At 35.0% G+C, this 26,749-nt stretch overlaps 1 protein-coding gene across 1 annotated transcript in view; it reads right to left on the minus strand.

Annotated features, from left to right (window-relative positions):
• MYO16 (myosin XVI) overlaps positions 1 to 26,749 on the minus strand; it is a 267,582-nt gene that overhangs the window by 63,405 nt on the left and 177,428 nt on the right. Inside the window, exons 23-26 of the mRNA XM_066313833.1 lie at positions 23,571 to 23,646; positions 21,009 to 21,184; positions 16,659 to 16,739; positions 16,208 to 16,413 (exon numbers count right to left, since the gene is read on the minus strand). Of these exons, the coding sequence (XP_066169930.1) occupies positions 16,208 to 16,413; positions 16,659 to 16,739; positions 21,009 to 21,184; positions 23,571 to 23,646 (539 nt within the window). The remainder of the gene's footprint in view (positions 1 to 16,207; positions 16,414 to 16,658; positions 16,740 to 21,008; positions 21,185 to 23,570; positions 23,647 to 26,749) is intronic.

Below are 26,749 nucleotides of genomic sequence, written 5' to 3' on the forward strand. Positions count from 1 at the left end.
CCTAAACTTACTCTGTGAATACCATAGGACATTTGGAATATGATCTACTTTTCCCTATGTCAGACACTGAAGAGCCGTGCTCCTAGCCTGAGTTAGTCACCTTGTTCTGAAAACAGTCTGTGAAGACAGATATTTCCACAGGGTGACTTGTTCCATGCATTCTAAATATTTTTGATAAAAAGAGAAGACATTGCCCTCTGGAGGTGCCTTTCTCCTCTGGCCACAGATGGACTTGGAGGAGAAGTCCATACTTTCATTCTGGGTGACAGAGGAAGCTCACCTTTATTCCTATGTGTCTGACTGAGCTACTCATCCTGCAGAGTAACTAACAGAGGGTCTAAGAGAGCTTCTTCACTTGTCCTATCACTGGTTCAAAAATACTGGCTAAGCACCCAGAATGAAAAAGTACCTTTATGTCTTGTGAATCTGTTATCAAATATTTCCATCCTGTATAAAGATAAGAAAAACACAAAGTTTGCAGCTATTTTTCAGCCACTATGGTTCCCCAATTTGACTTTCAGTCTAGTTGTGCATATATGTGTGTCAATGCCAGGGAATTAATGGAAGTTCCTGAATGAATGGAAATAAGAGGATTACACCTGTTGGTGGCACCCCAAATTTGTCTTGGACAGAAGTGATGGTCTGACTGTAAGCTTACATAATTTCTTCTGTATTTAGTTTTAAATGAGTGAAAAAACTAAAACTTTTTTCTTTAAATTGACAATGAACTAAGGTATAAAGAAAGAAATAAAAACTTAAAGGTGGATTGACTTTGTGTTTCCTTGTAGATGCAATAATTTAATATCTAAAATTTAATAATTCTCAGGAATAGAAAAAAACTAACTTTTTTTCAGAATTTATTCTAACTCAGAAACTAATAATAAGAATACTGAAATTACGGTATAGGCTTGTATAGCTAAACTTGAATTACTTGCAACAGTGGAGCTTGCTTCTGGGGAAATGCAGCCTGGTGAGTCTTTGAAACTTTCCCTTACAGAGAGAGAATCCTTCCCCTAGAACTCCAGCCTTAGTTTGCTCTGAAGTGAATGAACAAACCAAATTAGGAACCAGGCTTCTTCCCACCTGAGAGGTCACACATTTTGCCCCCAGTACAAAATGCAGAATGTATCTGTAGGGCTTTAGAGAGGAACCTAAGGAATCCAGAGAGCATACTCGATGCTACCTTGCTAAAAAAAAAAAAAAAAAAAAAAAAGGTTTTTAATGCTGTGAAATACATTTCAGCTAAACTTGGATTTACAAGTTATGTTGTTAAGATTCAGTAGATTAGACTATTCTGGTGTCATATCCCTTACTGTAATATTGATGTTTACAATAGGTCAGATGAACTGTAAGACCATCATGTCTTTCCACTGAGTATAAAGATGCTCTTGCCTCCGGCCTAGATTAGACAAAGTGAATCTCCTTCATAGCCAGCAAGGTAAAAAACCCCAGTATTTCATGGCTAGCCAGAGCAACTCATTTACTAAGGATCCAAAATAAAATAAAAAACAGGGAGATCTAAAGGATTAATTTGAATCAACACCACTCTACTGCCATGTCAAGACCAATGCACTGTTGATTAGGAAGTAAATGCGAAACCTCTTCTAGTTGCAAGCTGGGACAGTGAACACTACTATCAGGGTGAAGAGAGGTCTCCCCAGTGCCCATCCACCTGATATCAGTGTGAGAGAAGATCCATTTTCCCCATCTTTTTCCTTTAGCACCCTCCTTGTCCTAATTTGTCATTTTGAGAGGCATAAACAAACTTTCTGGCTAGACAGGCTCACAGCATGTACAGACTGGCCAGGATTCTCTGGTGTTGCAGAAATGTGCTCTGATGTCTCTTCCTTTTCTTCTGAATGATGTGCTCTATCAGGGAAATTTTTTGTTTATTTGGAGTAGATACTGCTGCCAATAGCTTGTGAATAGGGAAAACTTGGTTCCCTTGGGTCTTCACAGATAAGGATGTTATCTAATAATTTTCTCCCTCACCTCCCTAAGTGCACAGCTGACAAGATCCAGCAGGCTGTTTTTCCCCAAGACAGAATATTCTGCAGTTCAGGTTATGGCATAGTAACCCACAGCAGTATTATAAGGCTCAGCACGCTCTTTGATTTACACAGAGTGCACAAATGGGCTGTACTCCCAGTTCTGTGTGCACAGCAAATCTTTAAGCATTGGAATAAACACGACTCACTCCACTTCAGTAGCACAATGTGACAGAAGACACTAAAGGAAAAATCATGGCAAGTACAAAGGGCAGAAAAACAAGCAGCTCCAAATCAATTGCTTAATAAAAGATGTCTTTGAACAGAAACTATTGGTTGGTTGTTTTGCTGTTTTATTCTCAGGTCTCTCTCTTGCCTAATAAAGAAAGAAACACCAAAAATAATAAATTTAGAGGTAGCTACTGACTGCAATCCAATGTCCTCAGTAAGAGGATAGTTTCTAATACTACAAGTCAAATCTTTCCTGAAGGAAGTTCCTTCTTTCCATGTCTTTGTCTTGTTGCTTAAAAATAGAAATTGCATATAGCTGGCAGGTAACTGCTTTAAAAGAGTGATAAGTTATGTGCTTTTAAGTTTTAAATATCCAAACACAACTTATGTAAGGAAAAATGAGTGACACTCTTGTCAATATAATTAATTATATTGTAGTTTAATTTCCTTTCTTTTGCTTACTACAATGTACTCTGTTTGCCAAGGTAAAGTGGTATGACTTAATATGATCTATTGAAAAGTTAGTGAATAAAAATCAGTATTCAAAATTAAATTGTGCCCCACATTTCTGCTAGAAGAAATGAAAATATTGCCATCATAAAGGTTCAGGTTGTGTTATCTTGGTAAATTCTCTTTTTTTCCTTTTTTCCCCCTCTTCTCTTTCTTTGACAATCATTAATTGTTGATATCTGAAGTATGTGAAAGAAATGGACTTTGTTTGCCAAACTTGTCACTATGTGCTTATAACTCAGGATTTTTAGTTTTGTTTGTTTGGATTTGGGGAGGATGGGAAGAGTGGGTTAGGTAAAGTTTGTATTTGAAAAGTCTCTCAAGTGAAAGCTGAAACATTTGAAGAGTTTATCTACTGAAGAAAGATTTCCTGAAAAAAATTCAGTAAAAAACTTAAAAAAACCAGTGAGCTGATAAGAATAGGATGGAATTTTGATTAACATTACCTTTATATAAAGGATACCTATTTATTCATTCCTCTTCCCTCTGTTATATTCTTTCTTTCTTGAAGGAATAACCTAATTATTTTTGAAATATGAGGAGCATGTAAAATTTCAGACAATTAAAAAAGAGAAAATAGATTATTATATTTTCCAAGAAAACAAAAATGATTCTGTCAATCTCTGTACAATATATATGACATAAATATCTTATTGTAGAGCATAAATACAAAGAACCAAAGCACATATTCAAAATTTTTTAGAGAATAAACCTTTGAATGTGGAGAAGAAAAAGATGCTTTTAGAAATAACAGATTACATCGAAACAGGCTGTATTGGGGCTTATTTTATAGGACTACAAAATTCAGTATAAGACTGTAAGGTTCACCTTTTTAGGAAAAATTTTGCACCAAGGCTGCTTCACAGAGACCCACAGAAATAATTCAGAATGTTGTAAATGTGAGGATGAAGTGCAATGCACCTGAAATAATTAGTAAGTATATATGGCAATGAACCAAATTTTCAAAGTACCTTCCTACCATAGTATTGATTTTTTTAATATCTTAATTGATATCAAGCACCACAGTCTTAAGTTATTAGATCTTCAGACCAATAAGAATTAAAGGAGAAAATAAAAATACAGCAATTTTGGAAAACGAATAATGTTAAAAGTGATCTTACAACAAACTGACTAGTTATTGCAGGTTTTACCTTATTTTTATATATGCCTCTGGATATTTTTCTGGTAAAATATACTGATTTTTTTACTTCAACAATTTTTTCAACAAGAGAAAAAATTCTCTTCCTATATGAGGGGTCATAGGGAAATATACAGCATGATTTAATGTGTCTGTAGAAAAAGGAAAATATACTTAGAGTAACAATAAATGACATGTAACTGAGGTAAAAGAGCAAAATTTAGGACTAAGAAATAAACCAGGATGAATACTCAGAAAATTCCCAGAACAAAATTTTACAGTGACTCAAACATGAGTCAGCCACAAAACAAATGTGGAGCTCGATACAGACTTTGAGAGAGGGTCATGACCCTGAAATCCACTGGACAAAAACACCTTTGCAGAAGTGGCAATTTGGGATGTTTTAATTTAGACTGAATAAAAAGTAAGACAAATTTCTCAGATAAAGATACTACCTTATGAAAGATGACAAAGAAATGAATTGGAGGATTTTTTTTTTTTTTTTTTTGAGTTTTATGGCTTTTTTTCATTAGGCTTTGTGACCCTTAATCTTTTCTAGACATCTGAACTTCAGTTTCTGAAGAAAAGAAGTAATGAAGATATGTGTGCCTTAGTCCTGGATTATTTATTCTTAATTCTTAATTACAGGAAGTATATGAATAAATTATTCTTAATTCTTCCTCATCTCAGACAATGTGGCAGCAGAATAGCGAGTGGAATATAAATTATAGTTCAGCTCTTGGGGTTAGTGGATTCAACTATGCAAATAAAAAATTAATTTGCAACATCTGCTAAAGATTTACTAAAGATTTACAATATTTTTGCACCATCTTACTTAAAGCTGACATTCCCATTTCATCTTAATAAAGCAATGCAAAACATATTTACTTTAAAAATTGGCAAAAATCACACATTGTCTCAGAAATAAGCTAGCATTGAGCAAACAAGCAGCTCTATCACATCTACAAACATATACATCTGATTCTACCTCAGCAGATGTTTGCATTCAGGTCTTGCCAGGTAAGTCTTTTCCACACCTAACTGCCTCTTCATGCTTGCGCATCCCACAAACTTGCACGCAGGGCCATAAAATGTTTCATTATACAAAGAGTATATGGTCTATAAAATAAATTCAAATTTTTTGCTAACCTGCTAATATGATTCTATTTAATACAAAGTTGTTGTAGAACTAGTATCCAGTGAAATTCCTTTCCTTTCTCTACAAACACATAATAGGGCATCAAAATCAAAGACATTCAATTGAAACACAAAAGTGGCCTTGTACAACTTTCCTGCTTGGTCTCCTGGTGACGTTGCCACTTCAGTGACTCTCTGTTTGCCAAGAAGCCACTGTCCTTATATTTCATTGGGAAATACACTGAAATAGATGTATATTGCAAAAGCAGAAAGTAAAACCAGAGTCAAATGGAAATTGTGATAATAAAGATCCTATTGGATTAGATTTGCTGTTCCACCTAGATAATGCTTTATTTCTTCATTCCTTTTTTTTTTTTTTTTTTTTTTCCCCTGTGCAACCAGTACTCAGGCAAAGAGAAATGGGAACATATATAATCCTTCTCACAATACTCACTAGCAGCTTAGACAATGTTTATTGGGATTATGGGGAAGGATTTTTGGACCTTTTTAAACCATATGGCAAAATAGCTTTTTTGTGAGATCATCTCTACTTCTGCTCTTTTCTGTGGGAGCTTCCCTTGTGCCTTTGAACCCTGTAAGTGCTATCAGTCTCAGTAACAGGGATTCTCCTGGCTCTGGAATGTATAATGGCTAGACAAACTGTACAGAAGCATCATTTTTCAAGATATGCTGAGGTTGTGTGCCAAGAGTGGACCAGATTCTGCTCTCATTTAGAGTGGAATACAGCTGGAGTAATTCTGCTAAAAGATGATGTTAATGCCATATTGGTCTAAACAAGAGAGCAAAGTAAGATCCAGTGATCAAGATGCATAAAAGGATTTTATGTGCATACTTGTGTAGGATTTTGTGTTTGCTCTCAGATATCACCAGTATAAACTGCCTCCTCAGCCTGACAAGGAAATCTAGCTTTCGGAAGTGTCATTTCAGGTTCCTCTGCTGAAGATTAAATGGTTGTAAAGAATATCAAGATATGGATAAGGAGAAAAAGGGTGCCATGAATATCTGAGTTGAGTGGAAAGAATTTAACAGCTGCAGAGGCAAGGAAAGAAGAAACAGCAGGAGGGTCACAGTTGGTTTTGAGTGTGAGGCAGCTGGACTGCATCTATACAAGTCTCATGACCTATACAAGTCCTATGACCATAAAAAAGCAGCACTCTAGACCAACTAATATTTTCTAAGCAGACACATTTAATTTAGCAACAAATAACAAGGAAATAATTTAAAATTATACAGTAAAATTAATCTATGTGACAATTTGCACCTTAATCTGATAATTCAAAGTTCCTGCATAGTGCTACTCGCATTAACTAATGTGCTGGATACGTACTTCTTTAAAATTTTATTTTAAATATATGCTGTTTGAAATTAATTAAGAGGTCAGTAATTCTAATAAGCATGTCCTTAGAAGAGTTACAATGTGTAAGGATTAGTTAAAATATTAGTAGCTGATAATAATTTAACAGGTTTATTTCTATGGCAGGCATTTAACTGAAATTCTTGCTACCACACATAAATCTATGTACATTATCTTTGTCATCATGTGATGCCAGCAAACTATGAAGTATTCAATAACGATTTTTATTGGAACCTTTAGGTTCTAATAAAAAAAAATTATTAGCCGCTTGTTATAGGCACATCAAGCTCAGTCAGTTTGCGAGATATGGGTCAAGAACTTTCATTATGCTTATTTGTACAGAAATATAATTCTATCTATTGTAAGGGTTATTCGGTGATCTAATAAACATTTTGTTAAATCTGAGGGATAAAAAATTTCAAGTGCTGCTGGAAAGCAGAGGTATCAAGGGTGTCACTTAAATCTAGAAATGAAATAAACATTTTAAAATTTCACAGACCCTGAAGTTAAAATAAAGAAAATTATGAGAACTGCTGAAAAAGTTCAGCCAGAATTATGCTTGTGTATCCAACAGATTTATTATTGCCTGAAATAATGTAGTTGTATTCACCTAATAGTGGAGGGAGAACAATACCTTGAGATTCTCACTGAAACAGCCTAAAAACTGGGACATTCACTATTGCACAAAACAATAGACTCTGTAAGAAGCTTCACTAAATTTTATGCATTCTATACTAAACGTAATATACATAATGCTGGTAGATTATTCAGATTGCACACCAAACATTTGAAAGTTAGGAACCATCAGACTTAACTGACCATGTCATCTTTATTTCCCCGTATCTGGCTATTTAATTGCCTAATTACATCCTCCTGCTCAAGGGACCCCTTTTCTTGTCAATCTTGTAGAACTGTTAAGTGTATGACAGACATGAATAATTCAACTGACTTCAATAGTTTACACAAATTTACACATTTGAAATTGCTTTAGCAAATGAAGGTTGCATTATAAGATTCTGAAGATGCCAAGCAAACAATGTTAATATTTATTTTTGCCTTCAAAATACAGCTAGATGTTTTCTAAATTAACTCAGGTGTCTGGCCTTCCACTGAAAACTCCAGTCAAAAGAGAAACTCCTTTTTCTTATAGTCAGCCATTTGTGCACTCTCAGTAAGCCCCAGAAACAGCAGCCGCTTTACCATCCTGACAGTCCAAAGTCTGTGACATGTAACATAAGGACTGATACTCTGTATTTACAATACTAATTCTGTATGCTAGAAGACTGATGATGCTATGGTATAGCTTCAAAAACTGCATCTGTCTCAACTCCAAAATTATGTTCTCTGATTTTTTTAGAGCCTGTTACAAAAGCATTAATTCTTTCCCTTGCCATAGAATGGAGCTATGCTGAGCCTGGGAAATACCTGCAAAAATGGATAAACATAAGACAAGTCAGTTGAATCCCATCCTAAAAGAGACTGCTTTTCTTTACACCACACAAATTAAATCCTGATTAATTAGGCAAGTCACCACAGGCATATGAAGTTATCTTCTGCATTCCTTGCTTCTAAAATATCAAAAAGGATCTGATGGGGTGAATGGGGCAAACAAGCCAAATGAATGCAAAGAAACAACTCCAAAGGGGGTAAAACAGAATAGTCCATCCACAGTCAGAGTGTGTGGAAAGAGCTATTTATTTTTTCCATCATATGAGTAGTGTGATAACTCTCGCTACACTATCACATTATACAAGTAGATTTGAAATGGTCTGTAGCCTCTAAGACATCCCAAATATCTAGTTACATCTCAAAGTCCCCAGGATGATTTACTCTGATTCTAGGCTTGTCAGGCAGGATGCCAGAGCATTCTGGGTTCTGATCATCTCCTACAGTATAATCAACCCCTATCAGTAAGGTTTCATGAGGTTTTTAGAGTAACTCTGTGTATTGTAAGTTATCCTAAACTAGGTTCTGCTGTCTGAGAGGTTGGTAAAAGGAAAAGAACAAGACAAAAGCTGGGGGTAGAAAATAAGGAAGAGAGGGGTTTCAAAGTGATAGTGTTTGTCTTCCCAAGTCACCAGCATGAGGAAATACTTACTTGTAGATGGCTGAACACCTCTCTGCCAATGGCAAGTGGAGAATGAATTCTTTATTTTTAATTTCTTGTTTTCTCTATTCAATCGTATTTATTTCAACCTATGAGTTTTCTGACTTCTCCCCTAATTCTCTCCCCCACCCCACTAAGGAAGGAATGTAGTAGCCACGTGGGGTTGAGCTGCCAATTGGAGTTAACCAGTGACACTTCTTGATCCAAGTGCTTCATTTGGGGTGCTGGTGGATGAGAGGCTGGACATGAGCTGGCAATGTGCATTTGTAGTCCAGAAAGCCAACAGTACCCTGGGCTGCATAAAAAAAGTGTGACCAGCAGGTCAATGGAGGTGATCCTGCCCCTCTACTCTGCCCTTGTGATTCCCCATCTGGACTGCTGTGTCCAGCTCTGGGGTGCTCAGAACAAGACAGACATTGACTTGCTGGACCAAGTCCCAAGGAGAGCCAGGAAGATAGAGAGCTGGAACACCTGTTCTATGAAAACAGGCTGAGGGAGCTGGAGTTGTTCACCCTGGAGAGGAACAGGCTCTGGAGTGACCTTACCGTGGCCTCCCAGTACCTAAAGGTGGCCTACAGGAAAGCCAGAGAGGGACATTTGACAAGGGCAGGAAATGATAACACAAGGAAGGATGGCTTTAAACTGAAAGAAGGCGGGTTTAAATTAGATATTAGGATGGAATTCTTTGCTGTGGGGTTGGAAAGGCGCAGGAACAGCTTGCCCAGAGAAGCTGTGGATGTCTTATATCTGGAAGTGTCCAAGGCCAGGGTGGATGCAGCTCTGAGCAACCTTATATAGGGGAAGGTGCCATGGCAGTTAGTTTGGAGCAAAAAGATCTTTAAGGTCCCTTCCAATCCAAACCATTCTATGACTCTACAGTAATTACCAAAATTGCCAAGCACATAGACATTGTGAAAATCATTGTTTTAAACTTCAAGGATGACCTTCATTCCTCAAAGGAAGTTAGTCATTACCAGGTTTATGAATTTGCATTTAAAGTTCCCTCAAAACTGATGACTTTAAGATGCTTTATTTACTCACCTTTGCTTGGGATCTGAAAGAAAGACAAACAGAAATCACTACCCTCAATCAGAAATATCACTTGCAGCTCTAGGTCTGAAGCAACAAACTCCTTTGTAAGACTGCCATTTGATACAAATTTTATCATTACATCTACTTTAATGAAATACTGCTTTTTAAACACCAGTCAGATTACTTCATGTTCTTCTTGCGAAGATTAAAGGTATCATGGCGCACCTCAATGTAGTGCTCTCTGATATTACTGATATTGCATAGCAGACAAAGCTGAGAGGACCAGTGTGATGATAACTCATCACTTTATTATCTGCTCTGCACATCATTCTTACAAATGCCCTAACTTGCTCATGAGACACTGAAATGTTCTGATGGCTTTTTAAATTAAAAAAAATATATATTAAAAAACATTGTAACTTCCCCACCTCCAAGAGGGAAAAAAAGAGAGAGCAGAGAAAAAGAGAAAAAAAGTGAATAACAAAATGCTTCTTGATGAAGGGAGTTTAGATATACAATAATGACTCACGCATATGATTTACAAATATAAAAAGCATCTGTGCAATACATCATCAGCTAATAGCATGAATTTGGTGAAAATATTAAAAAAAGCTATTAAAAAGGGCTTTATAGGAAAAGGACAGCCATTACTTGATAAAGAAATGATATCAGAATTAACATAATCTTTCCTGAGAAAAAAGATATCTCTTCAGAATGATCTCTAAGCAAAGTCAATTATTTGAAAGAGTTAATAATTTAGTGCTCTGAAACACTAAGGTTTTGATGTAAAGATCACTATTAGAGCATTTCATTATCAGTGAATGCTGCTCTGGCTAGAAGTACAGAATTCAGGATCTGCAGTTCAGTGTAGCTTGAAGAATAAATTAAGAACTTAATACAAAAATCAGAGGAAAACCTGTAATTAGAACAGTCTTCAAACATACCTTTTTCACCCTCACTGCTATGATTACTGTAAGAATCCATTATCATTGTGTTCCATATACTTCCTTTCTAATGTTTGCTATTAAAATGGATGTTTTGCCATCTTTTGAAGTTACTTTAAAACAAAAAATCATCAGAATGTTAACTGTTTATTTAGTTTTTTTAAAAATAAAGCTAACAGTTGGTGATTTAGATATTTTTACCTTATTCATACAGGATAGTAAGGTGGAGGGAGAAGGAGAAAAAGAGGGGAATAGGGGAAGAAGAGGGAAAGGAAAGAGGATAAGGAGGAGGAGGAGGATGAGAAGGAAGATGGTATGACATTGTACCTCCAAATCAGCATCTGACGCTGCCTTAACAGGATAAATAACTTATAAAGGATAAACTTAACAGGATAAACTACTTATAAAGCTTCATGGCTGCATTACTTCCAACAACACTGTAAGGAATGTCTCTACACACAGCTTTCATGTTCTCCTTCAGACTATGAAATTTTCTCTCCTCTTCCTTGAGCAGCAACAGAAGGCAGGATGGGACTTCCATGATGGAAAACACAAGGGTGAACTGATAGAATTAAACCCAGAAAAGACCATCTAGAAACCTGAGAGACAGTAATGAAATTCCAAGAAACACTTAAAAAGTGCAGAAATAACTGCAAGGAACAGCACACTAGAATCTGGGCTTTCTGAACAACACAATTTCTGCCAAAGAAATCCTGCCATTCTCATCTGCTAAGTGAAAGGCTCAAATTGCTTATCAGTTCCAATAACCCACAGAGGCTATCCTGAGGTTCAGCAGCTCTGAGTTTTTCCTGTAAACTGGCAGGGAAGGCTAACACAGATGCCTCATTTAAGGATGTGTGTAAGTGGACCTTGCAGTATCCGCTGCTAAGCAGTGTCCCAGACACAAGAAACACAGGACATGTGAACCTCAGTTTCTAACTTAGTAGTGCATAAATTCTTCCTTGGGTGAGGAAACTGAAATACAGAGAGAGAAAAGAACTAGATATAGTTCAGCAACTTGGTGAACAACATTAAGAGAAAGGGAAAGGAAGAAGTGTTTTGTAATTTCTATTTCGATTTGGAGAAGATGGAACACTTGTAGGGGAGGATTGTACCAAAATAAAATTTTTCAAAGGGAGTGAAACAGAGCATTTTAGTGCCTCGTTTTTACTTGAACAGATGTATTCTTGTACTTTGCTGAGGTTACCTCATGGGTCTTTGATCACTATCATTACTTTCAAAAATTTATCTTCAAAATAGCTTTTACATGTCTTCCTTGAGCACCATGTGAGGTGAATGACACAGAAGTCAGCCAAGATGCATTTTATTAACTGATGCAAAGAGATTAGATTCTAGACATTAAGCTTGTATAACGAGGCTCTGTGTGTACCCCAGAGAGTTTCTGAGCCCTATTGTTCTGCAATGGAAACAGAACAGACACTCAATACTTACTTTTCCTATTCCATGGCACCAACTACCAAAACCATAATAAATTATTGTTTATACTATAGGGCTTTTTTGTATAACTTATTCTAAACTAGATATATTTAAAATTCGAGTTACTAAAAATTAGATATATTTAAAATAATATATCAAAACAATAAATACTGGAAAGAAACAGCCATCTGCATAGCGTTGCTAATTCCATGGCTATTTTACTGTTTTCTTTCTTTCAAGAAAAAATATATTTGAGGATACTTATGTGTACAATTTGGGCTGCAAATTGGAAACTTTAAACCCTATGAAATTCTGTTAGTGCCACTACCTTGACTTAAAAAGCAAAGCTAGAATTTAAAAACACAGTCCACTGAGAACCGTTCTGAAGATATTAAGCAAAAAATATGTGCAAACTTTTCCAGGAGTGTAAAATGAGTGTAACTCAAGGTTTTCTGTTTTTAAGATAAGGTAAAAACTGATCCCTGTCTCTCTGCTCACAGAGCTTTGGAAATTGAGCCAACACTGCAGATAAATTCAACAGAAACACTGCATCTGGAGTTGGCAAATCACATATATGATTTCTTAATTATCTTATTTTTATGGGATTTAATAGTATCTGACCTTATGAATTCTCATTTTATTATATATCCATTGAACATAGGTGTCACAGCTTCCATTTAATATAATGAGAATTTCCACAATATTTCTCTTCTGATCAGCAAACTTTAGTGACTAAGGGGTTCACCTCACAGCTGTCAACTTTTACTTTGAGAAGATAGAAGCATAATCAGTAAATCCAAAAGGTTACAGGAGTAACGATTAAGTTTTGTAGCCCAGGAAGACATACTCTTGCAAAATATAACATTTCTTTAGCTACTCTCTCTTAAGCCTTTGTAGGAGTTCAAATGCAAATCATAAATAGGTTAAAGACATGTCATATTAATCCCTAATTAGATAGTAATAGAAATTTATTCAAATTCATCCAATTAAGAATGAACTGCTACTGTCTGATTGCTGACAGAATATAAGTCTTCCAGTATTCCATCCCTTTGCCACAAAGTTCCCTAAATCAAACATCCTGTCTTATAAGCCAGCAAAAAAAAAAAAAAAAAAACCAAAAAAAACAAACCAAACCAAAAAAAAAAAAAACCCACAAAAAAAATAAAACAAAAACAAAAACAAAAAAACCCCACAAAAAAGGGTAATAACGATTTTGAATTCTGACCACATTACCTATATTGTAAGGAAGGCCAAAAAGAAAGGGCACAAAAACTGCAGGGATGGCGAGGGAGGATAGTAACTCCCTGTCTTTTGGGATTTCAGGTTGGGATTGGAGCCACATATTCTCTTTAGAATACTAGAAATACCAGTTTGACAGCAAAGGAAATAAAAATTTGAAAGATGAAAAACTCTGTCAGCTTCAGGTCTGTAAGCCTATATGGAAATATGACAAAATCATTTCTCATTCCAATCAGTGAATAGTAAGACAAGACCAGGGTTTGGCTGAACAGCCAACAAAACTAATACAGTTAACAAAAAATCACCAAAACTAATTATCTAGTTTCTAAAAATATTCTGTCCAATTACCAAGGCAAAATAGAGAGGTAGCACAAGCGAAGGTCTTTTAGGAAACTTTTTGAAGAGGTAACTCATAATCTCTGAATTCAATATTTCTTTCTTACCTGCAGTGTAATGGCTGAAAAAACATACAGCATTAAGAAGTGACAGAACCTTTGAAATGCAGTCTAAAAATGTAATTTCTGCTTAAAAATTTAATACTTTCAGCCAAGAAAAGAACAAATAGCCATACTCTTAAACTATCAAATGGAAAGAATTATACAAATACATTGAATGTGAATATGAAAGTTAACTTGTCATAGTAAGTAAAGGGAAAAATTCGCTCCTCTACAAAGGAAGAGAAGCTTTGGCCTATGCAGCATGGATGGCTACTATAAAAAGCCTCACAATGCTGAGGACATTTCAATACCTCTGGACCAAGAGCTCCATGTTCCACTTTGTACATAAATCTAAAAATTCAGTAGTATTGAGAGACTGTATGCAGAGTGATTATTGCTAACTTGTGAGTAGGTTCAACACACAGTCACAGGGAATATGAAATGAATTCTATTTTTGGTGACAGCTTGCTAGCCCCATCACTGTTTAATTCATTTTATGTATAACAATAAAATCATTATGACCTGGTGCAAATATGTAAAAATGTCAGGGACTCAGCTGCAAAAACCTGCAAAGATAATTTATTGTGGAGGAAAAGGAATAAATATTATATATTAACAAAGTCAGAACACTTAAACAGCATAAATGTTGCTGGCATCATATTTTTTGGTTTTTTTGCTATTCTTGTCTTCACCTTGTTACTGCAAATATATATTTATTGTGAGACACCAGATATCCTCTAAACTTTTATGTGAAAAATTGTCTTTGGTAAGTACTTGAAGGTGTGGATGAAAAGACAGAACTTACGTTTTTAACAAAACTTCTCAAAATTAAAAAAAAAATATGCTAGACTTGTGCCTAAACTGTTAAGAGTGCTATTCTCTGGTACTGAAAATTACCTTTGTACACATGGTTAATTTCCTTTATCCTCCAAAAGAGAGCAGCAACCTCGACATTGAAAACCAGGACTCATCCTAGTTCTGTGGTAATCCCCAGCCTGTATCTGGGAATTGCAGTGAAAAAGGCTGGGTGGCAGGGAAGCAAATATCTGCCAGAAATCACAGTAAGGATCTAATAGTAGAAAAGGTTGAGGCAGAGTGCTCACATAAGAGTACCTTGAAGGTCCAGTCCAGTTGTATAGAAATGGCTAAATAGGGATCGCCCTTACAACTTTAGAATGTGAAAGCTTTCCCAAATCTCCCACTACGTGCATCTTCTCCTCAACCAGCCAGCCCAGCTTGATTCACACTGGAGGATTGCTGTTATTGAGATGGTCATGGCACACAAAGCAACACAGTAAAATCTTCAGAAGGCTCTCTTTATTATGGCAGCATGGTCTCTTTTATACAGTTTGTAAAAACCTCATGGGCAACTGTAATTGGTTAATAGCTTTCTTGTTAATTATTCTATTGGTTAGTAAAAGAGATTTTACTTGTCCATCAAATCTATCTGTTCTTAGGTTGTTTACATATTTTCTTTACTGATTCTCATGGGACAAAATCCCTTGCAATTACAGGTGCACTTGTTTTTCACTCTGCGCTGTGTTAAAGGAACTTCTCATTCTCAAAATAGCTTCACATGGGAACTTGCAAATTGCTTGTCAGCTGCACTAGAAAGAAATGACAGGCTAGCTTTTTACCCTTTTCCTACAGAGGATGAGTATTGTGGTAGGGCAAAGACAGTTTATTTATGAAAGAGATGGAATTATAAACTTTTATACTTCTCACTGTCTGAATATTTACAGAGAGAAAAACTTTCTGCCCAAGCAGTAATTTAACATCCACAAATTTTTCCAAGAAGACAACTGAAAGTTATGTGTAAGCAACTGATATTCCCATGCTGTTTTTCAGAAGTAAAATAATACAAAAGTCAGATCATGACTGGTTGATATATATCACTCAAGGAGTAGAACACGCAGAGAGAAGGAACTTGTCTTGAGTGCATGAGGCTGTTAAACAAATACTTTTTCAGCAAGATAGTCCTCTTTCTTTCCTGAATCTTTTGAGAATGTAAATGACCCAAAACCCTAATACTGAACTAAAAATGGGGAACAAGAGTTTGCCTTCAGACAGAAGCAGACCTTTTTTTTTTTTCACATCAATTCAATATGTCACTTATTTCTAACATCATTAAGAAAAATGGAGTTGTGGTCTGAGCACTAGTACCTCATGACTACGCATAAACAAATCCTAGCCTATGAAATACAAATAATGAACCCTTGACATCTACACCTAAAACCTGAAAAATCAGACATTTTCTCCTCCTTTTTAATTATTTGCAGACAATATGCAATATTTTATATATTTTTAAAATAATACAAACAGCATAAATTGCAAAAAAAAGAGATATTTTATGATGTCACACTTATAAAATTTTTTCTAATGATCTTTATAAATATATTTCTACACTTCAGTATAAATGTTATAAATTTTTAAATTTATGAATATAGTTTTAAAGTTCATAATTAATTCAATTAAAAAGTATCAGGCTCCTTGCAGGCAGGCAAGATTTTCTCTGAAAAAAAACTCTGGAAGACTCATAAGCAAAACAACATTGCAAGCACTTCCAGAATACAGCAGAAGGCTTCGTACTGTAGGCAAGAAAAAAGGTTTCGTGTAACTTGAAAGATTTTACCTTGATAAGAAGTCTGTGAAAGAGAGACGTACTGGATACCCATGTCGTATAATTTTGACCATGTCTAGGACACCAATATATTGCAGTTGAGCAGACACATAAAAATTATCAAAAGTATCCGGCAACTTGGAGTTATTAGGTTTTATACAATGAACAGAATGTGGAGTGCAATTCTGCAGCTTGCCAATGATATCTGCAAGTGATTTCTGGGGAAGAAAGAAATAAACAAACAATTATCAACCACTCTTGTGCAGCTAAGATTATTGTTCAATACATATGCTATTCCTAACTTTTTAACATAATTTTCTCAAAAAGTTTGACCAGGTCATGCAAGTGGCTTTCTCAAACACAAGATTTTTCTTTCTTTCATTGCAATCTGCAGAGGGCAATCCTCCCTTTAAAACATCTAAAGATTCTTTTGCAAATTTCTCTCCATAAGATGTTCACTGACCCTGAGCTGTATTGCCACAGTGCTTGGGCCCCCTCTTTCCAGTCTCTGAAGAAATGAGGATGTTCCTTTCTTTTTCAACAGCTGTGGAAGAGAAAAGCACACACATAAAAAAAATTATCTCAAGATAGGCAGTAAACGTTTAGTGTTATTATTGCTGCTTGTTGACTAATGAAGGCAAACATTTGTACAAACACTGTGCCCTAGACAAGGATTGAGTTTCAGAAAGAAAGGGAAAATGGATAAATATCCTCATGTGTCTGCAGAGCCATGGCTGGTAAGTTTTGATTTCAAAAGCAACTGCCTAAATTATAAAGATAATATACCTTTTATAAAAACTGGGAAATAGGTTTCAGAACTCTATTGCAGAAGCAGGACTTGTGCAGTTAGTATCCCATAGAGTCTATCTAGAAGTAGCATAATTCTGTAACTCTGTAAGAAGGTGCCTCATGCCTTTGGCAGATGTTTAAGTCAGTAAATATAGGAGTACAGATAACTTAAAGAAACCTTGATAGCAAAACAATAATATAAATATTTTTAAAAACTCTTCTAATTTCTTCTTGCACATGTGAACACTGTTAAACTTTTATTTTATTACACATTTTCACCAGTTAGAGATATAAATATTAATAACTTCCTATCTCATTAGAACCAAGGTTACCACATACATCAGAATCGGAAGTTGAGAATCAATTTATTTTTCACTATTCTACTTACTATCTTTGAGATTAAAATGGCAATAGTAATTCTAAAAGTTGTACCAGAATTTAGGGTCTTTTGTTAAACTTTCTACAGAAAGACTGGCAAAATGATTGCATTCCATGATTTGGCACGCTGTGAAATTTAAAGCCCCTTATCAATGACAACCCCTTTTCATGTCTGACTTCCAGTTGCCTTTCTTTAGTCCACTTACCCCATAAAAAATCCTTTCTATTGAAATGGATGTTCTGGCCTACTCCTTTTTCCAATTTTATCAAAAAGTATAAAACTGTGCCATCTTCTCAGCTTGGCACATTCAAGCCAAATGTCATTAAAAATATTGTAGTGCAAGCAATTTTCTGCTCACCAAGCTAAACTTTGGAGCTCTTTTTTATTTCAATTATTAAGATGCAATAAGATTTTAAAGGAAAATTCACCCTCAAGACTAAAAACTAAAAGAGATGTGCTTATTCCACTTTTTCTCATAAAAAGAACCACTAGCATGCCAATGATACTTTTCAGACAAAGTTTACAAAATGACTGAAGAATCTAACCAAAATAGCATTTTTTCCACCTTACAGATACCTCTCAGTTCAAGATTATTTTCTGACTTAGTGGGAGATTCAGGAATAACACTTTAGATGCTATAATTCCTGCCTGCTTTTCCGTGTTACCTATGACTTTCCCATGGGAAAGAAATATTTGTTTCAGAATGAGAGAGAGAAAACAAAGGAAAAGTGAAAAAAGGAAAAGACAAAAAATTAATTTAATTAAAACTCTCCAAATTTGGAGATCCTTAGTCTTCAGCTATGGGTTAAGAATAAAGGCTATATCACCTAAGCTGTATCTCTCTATTACCCTCTAATATAGAGCTTTACATTGCAATATCTTGTACCTCTAATCTATAGAAAAAACACCTACATATACGTAATTTTGTAATCTCTGTTAAGAAGTTAAAGATCTCATTCTAAAAAATCTCCAAAGACACTTGCTGTATGAAATCTGAAACATACCAATTCTTCCCAAGTAAGTGAGGGGAAGACAATCTAGCCAAAATATGCACCAGGAAAAGATAAGAGAAAAACAAGAGAGCAAGAGTTGATGCAGGCTAGGGTTGTGAGAGTATCAATGAAGATATATTTTATTTGAAAAGGGGACATGATCTTCATAAATCACAGAGGCTTGAGCTGGCATCCCCAAATTCCTATGATTCCTATGTGCTCCAGACTTCTGGCCTGTTAACAGATCTTTTCATGTCTGTCTTAGAATGGACGCATTTTTGCCATGGCTCCTACCATGCTATCATTAATTCAAAGAGGTAGACTATCCTTACTTGTGTCAGCGTGCTCAACATCAAGAAAAGAGTAATTTCTGGAAAAGTAAACAGATGCATGGCCATACGTGGAGATAATTACAATTATATAACATAGCAATTAGTTAGGATTGCAGTGACAAGATCAAAGAGGACGGGACTCACAACAAACTCCTATTTGATTTTAACTTTCTCTACTTCTCCTTCCTGGATATGGTACAGTCTAATGACTGCCCATACACAGCACCATGTGTACCTTCCGTTTTATGTTTCTCACTGCCTACATTATGACGTATGTTGTGACTTAAATTTCAGATATGAAAGGAATGTCAGTCTCTGGTTGCTTAATGTCCCTTCTTCTCTTCCTCTTTTCTATTCTTTTTTGTCTTCTCTTTGTTGCCTTTAACCTCTGGATAAACTCCAATAAAAATACAGTGGTTATGATTTTCCAACACTTAATAATTTTAATTTTAAGCTGACAAGAAAAAGCCCTTTACATTGCATTTGCAATGCATTTGCAATTACAGTAAAAAAATAACAAGCCCAACATTATTTCAGTCCTACATAGCAGATTTTTAAGGCTATATTGAAAAAGGAAAATAATTATTTGGGACAGCACAGTTACAGATGCAGGCTTGATACACAATAAAATTTAAACAATTACCTACTTCCAGCTCCTGCATTGAGTGCCTAGTCAAAAAAAAAACATGTTGCTTTTTGCCAGTGGAACATATTAGATTCCTAAAGTTCTGCCCCAGTCCTGCAGGGCAGCACAGTACCTTGCTCAAATTAGGCCAACAAAGTATTGTGTAGCACCTGCACAGCTCTTCTCGAAGCCTGTGTTTGAGAAGCAAAGCCATCCTTGTCCCTGCAGACAGGGGAAGGATAAAGTTCTTCCCATCTTCCAACTAATGCCTAAAAGTTTACAGCATTCTCACTGAATCTGAAATTTCTGATTTCAGATATCATGCTTCCCAAAGGAATTGAATATCTTCTGTCTCTCAAGGGGGTAACTACTAAAAGCTATTCTGGACATGTCAAAACCAGCATAATTTCAGAGATCCCAACTGTGCAGTGTTTTGCCCTGATTTAATTAGGCTTCTAACTCAGATGTGCTTTTCATACTTCCTACCATGTATAAGACTAGGATCTTTTTCATCCTTAGGAAGCTTCCTCTAGGAAGATCTTGCTACAGTGGAAAGGCACCTAAAGGCACGTTGTAATGCCTCAGCTGTTTGCTAAATATAGCCTTAAACCAACATCATTCACTTGAATTTAAGTTTTTCCACTGAGATTACTGACAAGAGCAGTAGTCAGGAATTATGCTGTTATCAGCAAGGGGACTATAAGGAAAGTCCCATTGCTATTCTATGGCGGTACAAAGCCTTCCACAATGACACATGGGAGCAGGCTCCTTAATCCCGTGACAGAATCAATTTTATGCAGCTGTAAACCGAAAATAGAGTTGTAAGATTCAAGAAGCCTGGTGAGACAGCTGATGTATTGTGAGAAGTGTGTGCTTCTTTTCTAGAAGGATAAATTCCAAAGCTCTGTCATGGATTAAGTCGGTAAATCACATTATTTCTCTTCAAGAGAGATATTCCATGTGACATGAACAATTAATTTTCTGATAATCTTCAAAGTTTCTCTCCTACTCCCCTCTTTTTTGTTTTTGGTTTTGTTTGTGGTTTGTTGGTGTTTGTTTGGGTTTTTCTTTTAACTTTTTTGTCTGACTTAGCAGGAAAAGAAATAAGTTCAGAAATGAGCCTTGTTTGATTTGATTTCAAATCAACTGGGAAAATTTACATGTAAGAGATAATTTAAAATAACAAGGTTGGCCAAAATTTACATTTTTATCTTTATACAAAACCACACAAAACTGTATTTAGCAAAGCAGAAATCTTCTCCTGTTGACATAATAAAGACATTAAGATTTTATTTTTACACCCTTTATGTCTTAATTTACTCAACTATTCGTCATAAAGTCTTTGAAGGAGACAAACCAGAGAAGTGTTCCTGTAGAGCCAAAAATTAGTAAGATTGCATTCACTGCTAATAAACCCTGGAACCAGGCAATCATGGAATGATTCAGGCTTGAAGGACCTGATCATCTTGCTTCACCCTCTACTCAGAGAGTCCAAGAAAGAGATTCTTGAACCAAAATTATTAGCATTTGTAAATTAGAACCTTTTCTCACTTTTGCTGCCTTAGTGTTGATAGTAAGTAGTTTTAATAGTGTAGTAACTGCAGAGAATGAAGCAGAGAACAAGATGATTTCAGAAATTACAAAATAACATAAAAATTTCAAGGAGCCAAGAGCAGAAAGAATCCTAAAATCTTACCTTGCTGAGTTCAATATACTTCTTTGCTTCCCCACTTGCGCATGTTACAGATGTTTTTTTACTGAGCAAAGCTGCTTTAGACCCTTTGATTTTAAGGGAATGATATGGAGGAACAAGTGATCCAGTTTGTGTCAGCTTGGACTGGAACAATTGATTGATGACCACATTTTCACTAGCTGGAAATAAAAAGAAAAGAAAGAAATGCATGAAGATAAAACATATGTTAGAAAATTGTATATTGTATTTGTCAGTAAAAAGACACACAGTAGGAGAGAATTAAATAAGTAAACCTAAAACAAATGGACAAATCAAAAAATGAGCATTATCAAAGTTTTCAAAGAATATTCAATATCTGAAAATAGTAACACTATTTTTAACATATTTAGGTCCTGTGCTGAGCAAATAGAGGGCATTAACCAAAACCCTTCAGATGAATCTCTCTAAATTTAATTACTTGTGGGATCATCACCTCTGAATTTTGTTCCATTATGGATTTCCAATTTATCTACCTATTAAAGCAATGTAAGAGAGATGTTCTGAACAATTTCCTAACATGTAGTATTTAGAAACAATCAAAGCACTTGACAGAAATAAATTATAGACACTCATTGCACTAAAGAATTATATATTCACAAAATATGAGAAGTGATTTTAAAAAGGCAAGGTGAAGGACAGAACTATAGAAAATTTGGTTTCTCCACATCAAGATGACACTTAAAATATTTACAGAAAAAAGACAATGCCAAACATATATATTATTACATTTACAAAATAAATACAATTCTAAGAGGTGTTTTTAAACAAACAAACAAAAAAAATCTGAATTTGATGACAGATAATATACTTTATCCTAATTTCAGTCTAATTATCCTTTCTGAATTTATGGTCACAGGGTTTTTAAGATGACCATGATAATTACATGCTGCTTGTACTTCCACAGCACCAGTAAGCGTTAAGAACTCATTGTGGGATAAATACATCCTTAACCATGCTGAATTCTTGTTACACTTTTTTTTAAGAACTAGCAAACTGGCATTATGATCACACCCATCATATGCATAAGCAAGCAAAAAACCCAGAAAGATGAAAAGCATAAGCATCATAAATAATAGTTTAGTATAGCAGGTAAAAATCCTCAGTTTACTCTTTAATAACTCTTATAGATTTTTAACTATATGCTTAAATCCAATGGATTTGTTTCCCTTTTTCTGTGGAGATTATTCTTACTTACTTAACAAGAACATTAAAATTATGGGGAAATATGGAAGCAGTTAATTGAAATTATTTCAGCACAATCAGTGGGCATTAATACCCATATGTTTAAAATGTAATAAGTAGGATTAGGACAGGCATATAAATTATATCTTTCAGATTAAAACAGAAATATTCTATGTCAATAGTCTCTTCTGATGATTTTCTGGCAGGTATCTTCCACATTCCTGCACATATATATGAATTACTTTAATGTTATTATGGTTAAAAGTTTTGATTCAGGAAAATGAATTTCAGTGAAAATCAAAGGAAGCATGCACTTAACCTATACACCTACATAACTTATGAAACTGACTCTAAAGGAAATATGTCACTGACAAATCAAGGCTTAGGTTTTAAGCCTAAGTCACTTACAAAAGAAGGAACTTAGCCCTTAAATGACTTACATTTTTGTAATTATTCTACTCAGAATTTTTCCATAACTTATAATTGTTATTATTATGACTCCTCAGCTGTATATATACTCACCATCATCATATTTAACACTTTATATCCAATCCAATCCTCCATTCTTGCCTTTCAACAGTTGTATAGCTGATTACACAAAATAGGGACTTTGTGAGAGAATGGAAGAAAGAGAGACTTTGTGCAAAAAGGGACTTTGTGAGAGAATCTCACAAAGAAGATTCTCTCACGTTGAACCTACTGGAAGTTGTCATACATTCTCTTTGGCAGATTATCATGTATATTACATTATTATCATGTATATTATTATCATGTATATACAGGTTTTCATTAATCCAATTATGAATCATTAATTATGATTAATTAATTAATTGGTTGCATTATTATTATTAGGCATAATTTTACAATATTCTCGCTGAAAGGCATGTAATTTTGCATTTTTATGGGCATTTATATCTATTCACTGAAAAACATAAGAACGCCCACAAGTTACTGCTTTTGGAAGGGTACTCAAGCAGTGGAGCACATCCCACTGTAGCCTCTATGATTTTGGGAGCCTAATTTCCTTTCCCTATTTTCTGAGTTTTATTTTTGTTTTAGTTCCTACTCATTGTCTTCTGTTAGTCATTCCCACCCATCATATTACACCTTGTTCTTTATGTCATACCACTTGATAAAGATCCTTTATGTTCCTGAATCTAAAAGCTTTTAAAGTAGAGCAAATTTCAAACAATAATATACATAAATACTTCATAAAGATGAGTGTGAGGTTTTTTTACTGGAAATAATATATATATAAATGTCTCTTAAAATTAAAATGAAAATGAAAATCAAGTCATAATATCTTGATTTCTAACAAGAGTAACCATAAAAGCATTTACTTACTTTTCATTACAAATACGAGATTTTGTGAAAGGGAATCTTTATTTTTTTCTATTGCACCAGCAATTTCATATGTAACCTATAATAAAATATTGTGACATCATTAGTAATGACCAATGCATCTTTTAAAAGTCTTACAGAAGTAGAAATGAAGCTATATTTTTTTCCACTCAACTGTTAAAGGCTGCCACCAGGTAGTGTCTTTTGGCATTTTCTAAGTGCCTACAATGCTGACCAGAAGAACCTGTTTTTTAACATTATGTGTCTCTGCAACTATTCAGAAATTTCACTGGGCTGATTTTAAAACATTTCCACAATGCAAGACTTTGAATCAAACATGTATTGTAAAGCAGGATACTGTGACCTAAACAAAACTTTCCCTGTAGGATGAGCAAGCCACTCCCAGTTCACCGATCTCCTTGTCGATGGGAAACTGTCTCCACTAATCATAACAAAGTAATCTGAGTCCAAACTCACACTCAGGACAAGTTCCAACCATTGATATATCCAAGTTCAGTCAATAGGTTATACATAAATCCTGTAAACGTTTCTAACAATTTCACCCGTAAGGATTCTGGGTCACCTCAGTTGCCTGATGCCAAGATTTCAATAATAGACATCTGATTGTCCCTGCATCTGTCATCTGACTAGAGATAAATTCTAACACGTGTGGTAGACATTTCAAAAACTGAACAAAATCCAAGTTCTAACCAGAGGTGCTGAAGGTACATCCAAAATGAAGAAATACAACCTAATGTCTATTTTAATAATGATGCCATCCCTGAAGACACTGTATGTAAAAGAAGCACTAAGCCAAGAAAGTAGGGGGCTTTTTTTTGTTGTTTTTTAACTTTGTATGGGGATGGAAGAAAAACAATTAGTTAATTTACAGACTTTAGATATAAGAAGCTCTGGCTTGCACAATAGTAGAACTCCAAGAGAATTTTTAAGTTTAAAAGGAAGAATATGATAGATTTCAGTACTTGCATGGTTGGCAGATATTAATGGGAACTTAGAATACAGTTCGGTTTTATTTACCTTGGGACCATGTTCCTATCTAAAGCCTTCTTTAATTTTTTTGTATTGGATCTATATCCTAAACCCCTTAGGTGTTTGGGGAAATTTTATCCTTAATAAAGCTGTAAATATATAATTAAGATTAGTAACACTAATCAGTGCACTAATTTTCCATTGGGTCATTCGACAATTATGCAATGCTATCTTGCTCACAAAAGAAATTACGTGACTTGGAATTGTATAATCTGTTAGACTGAGTAATTGTCAAATGATGTAATTACTATGGCATCTGACATGAACAACGAATAACAAGAGAATTAGGGTTCTTTTCCATGGCAGATGCAATGTTATGTATTTTCTAATTGCATTTCCTAAGAACATACAACACCGTTAGCAAACCATTAGAATACTCTAAGTGTACTAATAAATGCTTTTAGTGTACTCAACATAAATGTTGTGCCATATTGGTCCATAAAAGGTAATTAACAGAACTTATATAACAAATCCATAATGCCAGTTCCTAATTGAGTGTCTTGGGCTTCGACTAAATTAGAAGAAGAGATTTAGTATTGGTGGGAAGAGTAGGTAAGTATAGCAGTGGGAGATACTACATTATGATTAACAGCCTAGATTGAAACAGGGAGAAGTTTTAGTATTGATGCTGGTATAATACATCACAAACTTCTAGAACTACATTCATAAGACATATTTCATATCACATAAAGTAGATAAAAGTTAGGAGGATTCCCTATTATGAAGAAATTGCTAATGCTCTAAACAATTTTCCCATAGGCTTGGTAAATTAATTCACTGCCTAAAGACATGAAAACTCACTCAATGAAATGATACTCTAGGGTTCTATAGTCATTGCCAGTCCCACAAAATAGAAAAAGAGATAAATTCTCTTCCAGCTGCCAATTTTGTTGATTTAATCTTGCCCTCATCATAGATGGCAAACTACATGGCACCTAAAGCACATCTATTTCCCTCAATTTTCTTCCATTTTGTTTGTAAAATAAATCTGGCCCAAACTCTGCATTGGCTGGCACTCAAGCACAGTGGATAGTTATTCTGGGGAGACAAAAAACAAGCAAATATCATATGCTTTAGACAGGAAATGTGCACTTACTTAGATAATGGGTCCAGATTATAAAACACACTCCTTTATGTCACTCCTGTTTATTGCAGTTTGCTTTATCTTGCTTTGTATGATGACTTTTTGGGGTAGACAGTATGCAAACCTATATGTCTGTGTTAGTCAGAGGAAACAAGACCCTTGTATAGTATCTGATAAGCTGAACTATTTTTACTAAGAAAAAAAAAAAAGCATACCATTTCACACTGCATTTTATTTCATTATAAGAGATTAAAACAAAATGGAGTTGGATTTGCTTTTCTTCTAAATTTAAGTTCATAAAGGAAGGCACTTTAACATGAGTCATAATGGGTACAGCCAAATATTCATCTAGTCCTGAATATTTAGGGAAAACAACTGAGGATTATTTCCACTCTGCCAGCCACCAGTTCCCTTCTCAGCTCCTAGAGCTCTGCCCATGCAGGTGTCCTTGTCCTGCAGGCTGTATCTCACCTTTGTGTTTACTCTCTCTCGACTCGTATTTCCTCCTCAAATCTCTGTTTCCAGATCTCATTAACATTTCCACTATCTTTTAAGACCTTGTGTCAAGGAGTCTCACTAATTACTAAGCATAAGAAAAACCCAAACCAAACCAAAACACCCTTAATTTTATTTATTTTGAACCTGTTTTCTGCCCATTTAAGTTAGCATAGCTGGTTTTAATACCATGAGAACTACCAGATACAAGCAAAAGGTAAAACACCCAGAAAACAGGAGACTCACCAGACATACACAGACCTGATCCTTGTCTCTTTGCTTCATTAATTATCTTCATGTCAGCAAATAAGAGGACCGTATGTATTTTCTTCTGAACTGAAGTATCCTCTCTCACAACATCTGACTTGCTTAAGGGATTTTTCTCCAAGTTTATTGGATATCCCAATATACTTTATCAACATGATCACCTTTACACATAAGTTTTTGTCAATTCATTAAAATACTCTTTTCTTTTGGTAAGTAATTTTCATATCTTGTGATAGGGCAAAAAAGCTCATGGGTAATGACAGATTTGGCAGCTAGGAAAATGCCA

The sequence above is a fragment of the Sylvia atricapilla genome, chromosome 2 (assembly GCF_009819655.1).
Source record: "Sylvia atricapilla isolate bSylAtr1 chromosome 2, bSylAtr1.pri, whole genome shotgun sequence".
Taxonomy (NCBI): Eukaryota; Metazoa; Chordata; class Aves; order Passeriformes; family Sylviidae; genus Sylvia; species Sylvia atricapilla.